This window comes from Myotis davidii, unplaced genomic scaffold (assembly GCF_000327345.1).
Source record: "Myotis davidii unplaced genomic scaffold, ASM32734v1 scaffold6, whole genome shotgun sequence".
NCBI lineage: Eukaryota > Metazoa > Chordata > Mammalia > Chiroptera > Vespertilionidae > Myotis > Myotis davidii.
Genome location: NW_006383011.1, coordinates 65,015 through 78,012, shown reverse-complemented (window position 1 = coordinate 78,012; position 12,998 = coordinate 65,015). Strand labels below are relative to the sequence as shown.

General features: G+C 40.1%; 1 protein-coding gene across 1 annotated transcript in view; it reads left to right on the top strand.

Moving 5' to 3' along the window:
• Positions 1–10,802: 10,802 nt before the first annotated feature.
• The window catches only part of PLEK (pleckstrin), a 22,752-nt gene continuing 20,556 nt past the window's right edge, over positions 10,803–12,998 (top strand). Inside the window, exon 1 of the mRNA XM_006778518.2 lies at positions 10,803–11,023. Coding sequence (XP_006778581.1) covers positions 10,982–11,023 — 42 coding nt within the window. The 5' untranslated portion in view covers positions 10,803–10,981. The remainder of the gene's footprint in view (positions 11,024–12,998) is intronic.

The following is a 12,998-nucleotide window of genomic DNA, read 5'->3' as shown; positions in this document are numbered from 1 at the left end:
TAGGATTTTAATTCTTGAATGAATTATGATGCAAAGGCTAAAATATAGCTAGAATTCCTCAGCTGCAGTGGTAGAGGTGGTGGATGTTCTGTTCCTGCAGCAGCCTCTTGGCCAGAGCCCCCTTCATTTCTGTCCTCGAGTCTGACAAGGCAGCTGCATTGAAGATAACATTATATTTGTGTTCAACAAAACATAAAAATTCCTGAATAAACACTATCCCAAAATAACAGTAACAACAACCAAAACCACACACCTTCTCTAGAAACAAATATGAGATAATAAATATCCTTTTCAGCACCACATTTTAAAATGTTTAAATACAGGATTTATTATAGCCATTGAACAAGAATAAGGTTGATTTACATTTCACTGCTTATTTGAAGAGTTGTATGAAGACGCCTGAACTGAGCAGTATAATTGTTATTTATCTAATTATATTTAGATACATAGATTGATGTCCTAGAATATTGCTTGTTTGGTTCATCCCTAAAGCAGCTATGTTTATGCGCCTCTTCTCAGGTTTCCATAACAGAAAGAGATTTACGTTCTTATTGGTTGAGATTTTGGAGAGGGGAATAAATATGCATTCTCAAAAACACTCTGGGCCTTTAAATGCTTAAAAATTATTTTCATGTTTACCTTTGCCTTTACGATGTTGTCCATGTGTTTACAAGTGATGACATGCAGGTTTACATGGATAATGTCTGAATGAGCACTTGCAAATGCTAAGTGCAGGCTCAGAGGTAAGAGAGCGTGGGCCTTGACGCTAGGTGGACCTGTTTCACCCTTGGCTTTGGCACTTATTAGATTATAGAGAGCTTCTCAGTCTCTCTGAGCCTCACTTTTCCCTATTACGGTATAAAAAATTCTACAAAATGCAGAGGATTTTTCCTGCTTTGGATGCATAGAGGAGGTTTTTTATAAACATAGCTAGACAGAGGAGGCCCTGGGGATTGAGAGCAGACAGAGTCTGAGCTGGATCCTGGGGGATGGATAGAATGCTTTCTCTGACTTTTCCTTTTCACCTGCTTTTCTGTTGCTCTGACAAAGAACACATCTCTCCCCCACTGCCTGCCTTTGCTGTTACCATGGTGAGCCAGGTTCTATATAGCAGGCGTTCGTGATAGGACAGATTGCTTTTGCGATTTTGTGAAATCTCACTCTCTAAAATAAGGACCAAGCAGTCACGGCAGCAGTTACACGTGTTGGGCAGAGTTTCTGCCGCCTCTCGGCCACGTGGTAAGTGCGGAACCCACCCTCAGCCTGGCGTGGCGCCAGGTCCTGGTATCCGGGTGATGAGGGAGGCCGTCATCTGAGCTGATAAGATGTAGCAGTTGAAGGTTGCCGTTGGCTTTTCAGTTTCCTTTCCCTTCAGTGTCTTTTCTGTGCCACATGCCTCCATGTTCTTCCCTTTCTGCCTTCAAACATCTGATCTCAGATCAGCTAAGGTGACACGGCAGAAGTGGGCATTAAAACAGAGATTCTTAGAATTGATTTCAGAAAACCTTTTACTATAAAAAATGTTTAGTAAATTATCATTTTTTAATTTAGTAAAAAATTTACTAGAAATTATTTTTAGTACTCACCACCCAACTTCAATAATTATGAATTCATGGCATATATATACATATATGTATATATATCTTTGTATATACATCAAAATGTACATATATTTCATTCTCACCTGTATTTTTTTTTGCCACACATCCCAGAAATTATGTCACTGGATCCATAAATATTTTTTATTGTTGACACTATTTTCCCCCTCCACTCATTCCCGTCCACCGTCCCCCGTCCCCCGTCCCCGCTCTGCCCTTATTACATTGTTGTCTGTGTCCATGGGCATAAAGATTTTAACAGAACCTCTAAAAGGTAAGAATTGTTGTTGTTTGTGTGTGTTTAAAATGACCACAGTGCAATTTAAATTGACCTTCAATATACCCTATTTTTCTTTGATAAGTTCTGAAGAATAAAATTGACTTGTGCTTTTTCCTTGCATGAAAGCTTAACAGCAACAAGAATTTCCATTTTGTGATAAACAACTAGCAAAATGAACAGAGCTTACATAACAACTATTTTCAAACAGTGAAACTCAGGCATTGTAGAATTGTGAGACCTGAGAGGACTGGAATAAGTACTTTAGGCTATATTATTTTCCAACCTCTCTATTCTGGTGGGATCAGGGAGATTCTATGTTGTTTGACACCTGATTATCTACCACACACCACTCCCAGCCTCTGCTCCTATTCAGGGCCTTTGTGTGTGTGTGTGTGTGTGTGTGTGTGTGTGTGTGTGTGGCATGCTACTTAAAGCACCTAGAACACTATACTTCTGGAAGCAAATAGATAATGAAGATATCTCATTAATGCCTGCTTTAATAATTTTCCAGTTCAAAATCATTATTGCGATATAAAAAACTCATGATATTCAACTTTGATTAATCATTTTTATATTTACATGTAGGATAGGGCAGCCCATAATTGTTTTCCAAGAAAGATCTGTGTTCTAGCTTTAAAAATAAATTCTATAATCACCAATACAGAAATGATATAGTCATCTATTGAGGTGCGAATTGCTTGTGCACTCTATCAGAGCTAGAATAGAAGCAAATAGAAGCAATATTATCTTACACAAATGGTAACATGCAGTGCTACCATTGTGCACTTTGCTCTCTCTCACTTAACAATATACATTCACCCATTCATTTATCATTTAATATTATTGGTAGAGCTCCTAATAAATGCCAGGCCCATTCTAGATGCTGGGGATGCAGCCTGTCTTTTGGGTGCACTGCCCTGACATCAGCAGTAGTTATAAGTTCAGACTCAAAATCCAATTAGTAGGACCCAATGGGACTGAGTCTAGCACTAAGTTTACTCTATAGACATAAGCAGGTTGAGGAAAACAGCATGCAAAACATCTTTGTTCTCATTGGTGATCCAGCAACTTCACACAGGGCATGCAAACATAGTTTTCATGAATGGGGTCAAGGTATATCAGATTCATCTTGAAACAGAGAATGTACTGTCCTAGTTCTCTACCTGTCACTTTATATGATGCTAGTTATGTAGACCCAAGGTGTGTGTGCCGATTCATTGCTCTCTCAGTAAGCAAGACATGTAACCAATTTGTGGTATGCAATAGTCCACATTTATGCAAGGAAGTGGTGCTGTGAGAAGGCAAACCCAAGATTATCTCCCCAAGCGGAACTGCTGCTCTCCCTTTACTCACATACGTGCACTCTCTTGAGGGGAGACAGACAAAACAAGCAAGTATGTCCTAAGGAGAGTAGTGGTAAATGCTGTGATGACCAATAAGGAGAAAGAACTAGAGATGACGGAAGATGCTCCTTTATACCACAGCGAGGGGAGTCCTTGTATATTTATCATTCGTACACAGGTAAGTATAGCCATAGGATTCTTGCTCAGGAGCAGATTTGCTGGGTCAAAGAACATGTGCTTTTTATAATTTTGATAAATACAGTCAAATTTCCTTCTGTAGAGTTTGCTCAGCTTTATCCTCCTACCAATGATGTGCCTGTTTCCTACCTACACCTTTGTCAACATAGGGTGCATAAGTTTGGAGTCTGAGCCGTCTGATATGTAAAGAATAGAATCTCTTGCCGAAACCGGTTTGGCTCAGTGGATAGAGCATCGGCCTGCGGACTGAAAGGTCCCAGGTTCGATTCCAGTTAAGGGCATGTACCTTGGTTGTGGGCGCATCCCCAGTGGGAGGTGTGCAGGAGGCAGCTGATTGATGTTTCTCTTTCATCGATGTTTCTAGCTCTCTATCTCTCTCCCTTCCTCTCTGTAAAAAATCAATAAAATATATTTTAAAAAAAGAATAGAATCTCATCATTCCTTTGTGATTCCTTTTATTATGAATGGGTTTACACATTTATCATAACTTTAAGAATCATTTAACTCTCTTTCCTGAGAACTGTTAATTCATGTCCTTTACCCGTTTTCTTTTGTTATGATTGTATTTCCTTGTATAAATTCTCATTGCATTAAAAAATAAGCCTTTTGCCTGAAATATGTAATAAATATTTCAATTTGAATTTATCATTTTGCTTTGTGGTGTTTTTCTAATACACTATTTTTTACTTTTATGGAATTTAAACTATTGGTTTTTTTATGACATCTCCATTCTGGGATTATAAAAATAATTTTATCTCATGTTTCCTGATAGGACTTTCCTGATATCATTTTTAATATTTAAATTTATTAATAATCTGGAGTTAATGTTGATACAAGGTGTGAGATGTAGATTCTAAAATTTGTTTTTTTCCATATGCTATCCATTACACCACCATGATTTATTGAATAACAATTTGAGAATATTTCAGAACTTATCTACCTGCTTTAATTGGTAACCTAGGATATACACACTTTTGGTCTTTGCTAAAGACTACAACCTCAAACTTGGTGTTGCTCAACTGTGATAAAAGATGATTTACATGGAGGACTGCTTAAAAGGATATTCATCTGAGGATTTTAAATATCTGTGTGTATTTTTTCCATGTTTCATTTCTGCATTAAGACAGAGAGTTGTTGTTTTTAAGTCCTCATCCTAGGATATTTTTCCATTAATTTTCAGAGAGAGTGAAAGAAAGAGGGAAAGACAGAAAGAAATATTCATGTGAGAGAAACACATCAATTGGTTGCCTCCCACAAGCGCTTGGCCAGGGTGGGGCGGGGAAAGAGCCTGCAACCGAGGTACAGGCCCTTGCCCGGAACCCTTGACCAGAATCAAAACCGGGATCCTTTGGTCCACAGACCGATGCTCCATTCACTGAGCCAAACCCACTAAGCTGTTATTGCTCTTAATATCCTGGAAACTACCTTGAAAAAGACCCAACTATATATAAAAACAAACAAACAAACCAAATGTGACTGAATCCTATTCATTTCGTAGAATTGCAGAATGGAGGTGTTGGAAAGGTGTTATCTGGCCCAGTTTCCCCTCCAAGAGCTATTTGGCAAATATTAAAATAAACCCCAAATTTAACTTTCCCCCCTATATGAGAACTAAAGTGTCTTTTAAAGAAATGGGAAGTCTGCTTGAATCAGAATGAAATATACAAGTTTCTAAACACTAAAGTGTTTAAATACTTTCAGAACCAAATTATGATCTGATAATTCATTTGGTTTAAATTCTGTTTGGGAAACAATTCCTTTCACCTTTTATGATAGGTTGGCTGCTAGAGGGCCTGTGATCTCGCTGTGCTCCTGGTACCTCCCCCAGCTCTGGTCCCCCACTGTGTCCTGAGCAGTCTGGCAGGAATCAGCAAGGACATTTGCTGCTGCGAGAATACGTTGTGCTGATTTAGGAATAACAGCTCTGAGCTGATGATATCAGTAGCTTTTAAATGGCTTATTTAAAACTCTCTGCAGTGACCTCAGCTACACGTGATGCCACTTAGCTCATCTAGACGTGGGCAGGAAATGTAAGAAGGATGGGTGACAACTGGAATTCCAAGCAGTTGTATCTTCAGAGGCCCATTTTAGGAAAGAACTGGATTGAACAAGTTGAAGATTGAAGATACCCTTGGTATCCAGTGGCCACGATGTAGATATAGAACCTGTGTGGCCCCCGTCCTGCAAGTCTGGGGAGAAATCTTGCCTCCCTACAGCAGTTGCACATGGTATTTCTTGAGCTCTGCACATACCTTCTGTGGTGGGAGCTCTGGCCCCTTTTCTGGTTCCCTTTGTATTTTGTTGATTCTGCAGGAGATGACTCCGGGGACTCATGGACACGGTCCTATCAGTCACTGGATTTCTCCTGTTGACCCTCCTTATGGTTCTCTCCTGCAGCCCAGGTGGCCTCCATAGCAGGTGATGCCTCCTGAGGTGGTGGTGGTAGTGGGGGGGGCGGGCATCTAGGCTGTGGATGCCTGACACCTAGAGTGCTGATGTCTGCACTGGGAGCACATGCCTTGCTGCAGAGTCCACGTGAAGGTGCTGCTCCCAGCAGAAGTGCTGATGGGACAGGACCCTGAAAAGCTGTGCTTAGTCTTCTGGAGCCTTCAGTGTGCTAAAGCTACACCAACTCAGGGGACACTTTGGCATCGGTAAATGCCATTATCTGTTCATTAGACACCAAAGTGATACCATAAAATCTCCAGCACTCTATACCTGTTACTAGTGAAGTATTCATGGACCATTATTAAACACGATCTTACTAAAAACTTGACAATTTCACAACACCTAGATCATCACAGGACTGACAACCTTTCAGCCTAATCGAAGATCTGTGTGTGCTGTGTAAGAATCGGCACATAAAGTCTCCAGCTGGTTTGTGCCCTGCTTTTTCCACTTGTTTCTATCGAGTGCTTTTTATTATATTCTAAAAATAAACTCACAACTCACATAGAATCCAATGGGGGAGAAGTCAAAGACAAGTTTATATGGAGTGAAAGAATGTTAAAATCAATTTACAAATGGGCAAAACCTTTTTTTTTCTGTGTGCGTGGGGGGTGGAATTGGGTGGGGTAGTAGAGTGGACTGGAGTCTGTTGAGCCTCCATCAAAGAGAATTTACGAAGCTGTAAAATAATTCAAATATAAGGAAAAACACAAACTCCTTAGAATCAAATCACCTATAAATGTGTGCTGTAAATGAAGCATAATTTTCCATTGAAAACATACAGTAATCTTTTTTTTTTTTTTTTTGCTTATTCTAAAGTCTTACTTTTCCTTACACCAATAAAATGTACTATAAGAATGTTTCCAAAGTATTGATCCATTGTGGAGAATTAGAAGTAGGACAGAAAGAGGTTTAAAGAAGTAAGCCTAGACCCGCATAAATTAAAAAAAGATATTCAAAGAGATTGTAATTATCTATCTGATCTGGAGATGGGAATGTGACAGAGGGGAAGAACATTTTGCTTCAAGTCCTGTAAAAGTCTAAATATGCCACTCATTCAGACAGTTCCTTCTACTGACCACTAGGTGTTGCTAAGCAGGCATGATGACCCGTGGCTTGAGGAGAAGCAAGTGTCACCTCTAATCCATCCCTGGTAATGTTCAGCTGATAAACACATTTAAGCTACTTGGTGGCAAGACATTTTACCTAGTCCAGGGCTTGGCACATAGTCAGAATTCAAAACATATTTCTCAAAATAAATTATTCAGAACACAGGGGGTTGCTTTTATACCGTAGGCATCCTAGAAATGTGGTATTTCGGAATAAGCATTCTTTAAAACCTCTGGTCATATTCGGGCAAAAAGAGAAAACATTACAGTTTGGAAGTCACTTGGCTAATTAAACAAAACGAGGTAAATTTAGCCATGAAACGAGACTTGGTAAATCTATGAACTGTTTCCATTGCCTGTAAAAATACAGACAACGCAAAATACTTGTTTCAATGAAGACAGGATAACCATCCCTTTCTTTGGTTTCTGTTTTGCTCAGGTGCCATCTAATTTTTATTTTTTCCACTCCTACGCCCCCAAGTTTCTAATAACTTCCAACTAATGTTGGTGCAATGAAGAGTGGATGGCAAGCCATGTATATAGTTTTACATAATCTACTGTGGATGAAAGGGGCCACATGCTAATCTGACAAGCCCAGGGGAGGCCTGCATGGCGGTCTTGCAAACTCAAAGCCCTAAAGTAGCCACAAAGGATGGTCTGAAATGACACTTTAACTAAAAGCAGTTATGGTGGGTTGTTACATTCTAGGCCGGTATCTTCACTGACAAGGTCAACCTTTACCTTAACTGAGCCTATCTGTCTTTTTGCATCTGTAATAACATACCCTTGAAATGTCTGGGTAACTTGTAACTTCCCTTTTTCTGGACCGCTTGGGGCACAACCAAATGTGCTTGGCGCCAGGACGGATACCACAAGTTCCTTCATTGTCGGGTTAATTGTTCCTGCACCCACCTCAGTATGTGTCTTATCATTTTACTTTTTATCCAATCCCAGGGGATTCCCTGCTTTGCTTTCTCCCGCCTCTCTAGTCTATAACCAGTGGATTTCATGTAACCCACCTATCCCTTTCCTTTGATTGCAAATCTATAAATACAGACGTAACCCGCCATCCTCCGGAGCATTATCTCAATCCATTGAGGTTCTGCTTCCCGGCATATGTCAACAGTTTGGCTCAAATAAACTCACAAAAATTCTTTACAGGTTTACTGGTTTCAATGTTTGTTTGTTTTTTAATGTTAACACTACATTAGCCTAAAATGAAAAGTGAAACATAGAGGGGCAGTGACTGCTGGTTAGATAGAATTGGAAGAAAGGAGGAGAGTGAGTCAGGAGACTGTTAGAAAAAAACCCTCAAGAACAGATCTTCCTGCCCCTGAATTTCCTGGAGTTTTGCCTATGCAGGGCCTTTCACTCATCCACTATTAAAAGTGCGCCGATTTTACCTTGGGGGATGAGCCCACCTCCATCAGGCACTGTCCAGGTGGCTGAGAGGGAAGCACTGAGGCAGTCCAGTCCCATCAAAGGTGGGGTCCCTGGAACTTATTGTAGAGCCTGGAAACCATTGAAATTCTTTTAGTTTGTGTCTCAAAGACACCACGTACTAGTTCTTGCTTCCTGGAACCCCACAGCTGCCCTGATTTCTGTCCTTTCAAAGACCTGAGTCTTCTTTGTATGCATATAGGCATAACCCAAGGATACAGACAATAGGGTGGTGAAGGCCTGGGGCATGGGGCGGGGCCAGGCTGGAGCGGGTTAATGGGGGAGGGGGGACATACGTAATACTTTCAACATAAAGATTAAAACACACACACACACACACACACACACGCACACACACGCACACACCCAAAGACCCGAGTGTTTTTTCTTTGAATAAGTTAGCCACGCCACACTCTTCTAGTGAATCCCTATTTGCCTATCTTAGTCAGAGTTGGTTTCTATTGATTGCAGCCAAAAACTGCTAATATAATGAGGAGTGGGAACTAGTCAAAAATCTAGTCCTATGATTACTTCTATAATCTTTGTTGAACTTACCATTGAAAAGAATCAGCCCCACAATTTATGCAAAGAAAATTTCCCTGTCAATTTGTTTGATGATTACCTTAGTTTGTAAATATCTCATGAACTGATGTTTGGTACCTTAAAACTAAACTATAGCCCCTGGATATGTGAAAATGTATGTTTTGGTGCATCTCTGTTTTAAGTAATTCTTTTCATGTTTTATAAAAATGTGGCTCAGTGGTTGATTGTCAACCTATGAAACAGGTCACGGTTCAATTATGGTCAAGGACACATGCCTGGATTGTGGGCTTGATCCCCAGTAGGAGGCAACCAATTAAAGATTCTCTCATCATTGCTGTTTCTATCTCTCTCCCCCCCTTCCTTCCTCTCTGGAATAAAAAATATACTAGTATATATATTTAAAAACATGGATCAGCCCCAGGATAATGAAGACTCTTTGAAAATGAGAAATCACTTACTAAATGTCCCGGACACTTTTCTAAATATTTACAAATATCACCTTATTTAAACTTCAGAATGACCCCATTGAATAGATGTTATCATCCCCATCTTACAAATGAGAAAACTGAGGCACAGAGGGATTAAAGAACCCGCCCATTTTCACATGGCCAGATAAACATTCTCAAAGTTTGCTGCATCGAATACTAGTTTTACAGATTTCTACTTATTTCCTGTAGCTTCTGTAACAGAGTACCACCAACTGCATAGCTTAAACCAGCAGAAGTTTATTGTCTTACAGTTCTGGGGGTTAGAAGTCTGAAATCCAGGTGCTGGCAGGGCCATGTTCTCTATGACTGTTCTAGGGGAGACTCTTGCTGGCTTCTTCTAGCTTCTGGTGCTTGCAGGTAATCCTCGGCATTTCTGGGCTTAAAGATGTATCATTCCAATCACTGCCTCTTCGTCATGTGGCTGTCAGCTCTCTGTGTTTCACTCCTCTTCTAAGAAGAGCATTAGTCATATCGGATTAAGGGCCCACCTCCTCCAGTATGACCTCATTTTAGCTAAACTAATTCCATCTCCTAAAATTCTATTTCCAAATAAAATCACATTCTAAGGTACTGGGAGTTAGGACTTCTTTGGAGGGGAGAGACAATTCAACCTATAACAAGAATGTTAATAGACATTGCTCAGAAAGAATTCCGTGGTCAAATAAATTTGGGAAACACAAGATTAAACACCACTACAATAAGACTGTCTGCTGCAGTATTTGAATTTGTTCATCGAAAGGCGAGTCACTAAGCTGAGACTGTAATATACAATTTCTCAAACATGTTTGAGTACGGATTGCTTTTTTACCAGCCTACTGTAGGGTTAGCACTCTGTGTGTCAAATGGTCCTCAGGCTGATGGGAGGCAGCAGTACCCTGGTTAAGACCTCTCCCTTCTTTTCTGGTTCTACCTCTTACCTGCTCTGTCCCTTGAGACAACTGCTTACTTTTCTGAGCATGAGTTTATTGGTATCTCAGATGGAGACAATAGTGAACTTCCCCCTATGGATTTCTTGTAAGGACCACAATAAATGAGGCTGGCTGAAAAATAGCCGGTAGAGTACTTGGCATAGAAGTGGGCATTCATTTAATAGTAGCTACCATTCTTATGCTAACTTGTTGGTTGTGAATTTCTTGGAATGTTTATTAAGCATTTCTAGGATCTCAAGAATCATTTCAAAGCCAGGACTATTTCTACTAAGAAGGTTTTCTTGTTCATTTTTCCTCTTCTTTTGGCCATTTTTCTTCTACTTAGGAGAATGATTTTCCTTATGGTTATACAAATTTACAGCTGCACGTTTAACAGTCTCCAGCATTAGCACAGAATGGGTTGTTTCTCTCTGCAGTTCCTCATTCTGATCTTCCACCCCAGTGAGGGGAAGAGGATGTGATCATGCGATCGCCAGCCAACGGGAAATTGTGAAAGGGACTCACCATAGAAAAGCAGCCCACAAGCGCCTCAGCTCTCAGAGGAGGCTGAGCTTCTGAGAGGACTTGTCTGAGAGTGGACCCAGCCGTCTGTCTGTCCATCCAACATGGAACCAAAGCGGATCAGGGAGGGCTACCTGGTGAAAAAGGTAAGCCAGAAGTGCCACCTCCACGGGTGTCACTGGAGAGAGGGTTGGGAGGATCAGAGTCCACTTTGCACTCCCTGTGCACTCGTTTTAGAAATGTTGAATGCTGAACCTATTGGGTTGAACTAGGAGAACATCGCAGCATGTAAATAAATGTTCAGGAGGGAACCAGTACAGGTTCCACTTCATTCTGATTCTTAAAAGTGAACTTACTTAGCACAGGTGTCAGCAGAGGTTGAACTCGTGGGACTGAGAACTCCAGGCTACAGGGTCTGGAAGGCAAAGGTCTAAGCAAAATCAGTATGCTTTTCAAGAGCCACATATGCCTGTTATGACTCAAACTCTTTTGCTGTAGAGGTCATTTGGAGAGACTATTCAGTTGTTATTTAAATTCCAATTCCCCTCCTTTTAATTTTTTTTACATTTTTTTTTGAGGAGAGAGGACAGAAAATGATTAAAGATGAGCTGATATAATAATACTCCAGTTGTAGCTTATTACTTGGGCTTTCTTCTTAGAATTGGTACATTAAAACTCTATCTTTTTTATTGGCCTGAAATCATTCACAATTCTTAGTGAATTTATACAAGGTGCCATTAAAGTGGTAGGTAGAGCACCATTTTAAAGATTGGAAAATAAGGACACAAGGGCACTCAGAAATGCTTAGTCTCACTGGTGTGGCATCAGGAAATTGAATTTTGTTAGTACTGTTGGTTTTTCTTCTGCTGGTGAGCGTATGCCATGTCACCGTGAAACTCTCCAGGATGTTGAGTTCACACTCAGGGCCTATGAGCATCCTGTGGGCAATACACATATAAATAAGTACACTCAGACTGTCCCAAGTGAGCTAAGCATGTCAGAAATGAACTGAATTCGATACGGGCCTTCAGATGAATGCCTACAGTGGCTCTTTTAGGTTGTTCGTTGATTTAATATTTTAGCCAAAATGTTCTACTTACAAGGAGGTTAAACAGGACACATTGCTGCCTGATTCTCTTTTAATTTAAAGCTGGAAGGGACCCTAGGTCCTCTGGCTTCATTCCCTCATTAACAGAAGGGGAATTGAGACCCAGAAGCTGGGTGACTGACTGCCCAAGGTCACATGGCTGTGACAAAGTTGGGGCCAGAAACCCACTCTTTTGAGACCTGAGTTTCTGATTTGTGGCCCTGAGCTCAGTCAGTGCACCAGGATTTTCTCAGAGCGAACTTAATCTAAGCTAGGATTTGTAATGCATCTATGGTAGTGAGAGGTATGAGCGGATGAGGGAGACTGCGTAAACGCTCAGTTTATATTTTTCTCTAGCTGGCCATCTTTTGAAACATCCTTTGGAAAAGACACACCTATGTACACAAAGGTGCATGTGGATTCTGTGCAATAGGCACCAATACTCTTTTTGAGAACCAAAAATAATTAATGTTGACTTACTTCTTTCCTGATTGCTTCGGTTAGTATCCTGAGATGAGCAGGTAAATGGAAACAGTTCCTGCTAAGTTGTTTTGTTCAAAAATAATTTAAACATCTTGTAATAAAAACTGCATTAAGTGTGCATTTTCATATTTTAAACTCTATAAATCACAAAAAAAGAAGACTGAATCTTTAGTAAGTGAGTTTGCCCCAGTAGAAAATGGGAATGATAGAGTTAGGGTTATGGACTTAAATTAATAAATACATAGTTTTTAATTTTTTCAGATCATGGCCTGTAAAAGGCAATCTAAAAATGTAACAAGAAAGAAAAATAGTGAGATTTCATATTGATATTTACATCTTCAGTAATTTCTGCATTTTTCTCTGGGACCTTTTGAACACTCTGTGTTGTAATGTACTAAGATTCCCTAATTTGTCATTTTTAAGAAATGCTTGCTTCAGAAATATTCTCTTTTTGGCTGCAGAACTACCCCTGAAGCCAGAATTTCCTGGGAAGGTGCTGAAGTTCTTAACTGCTTTAGGTGTTAAGTTTCATTCAGGTACCTCATAAATGG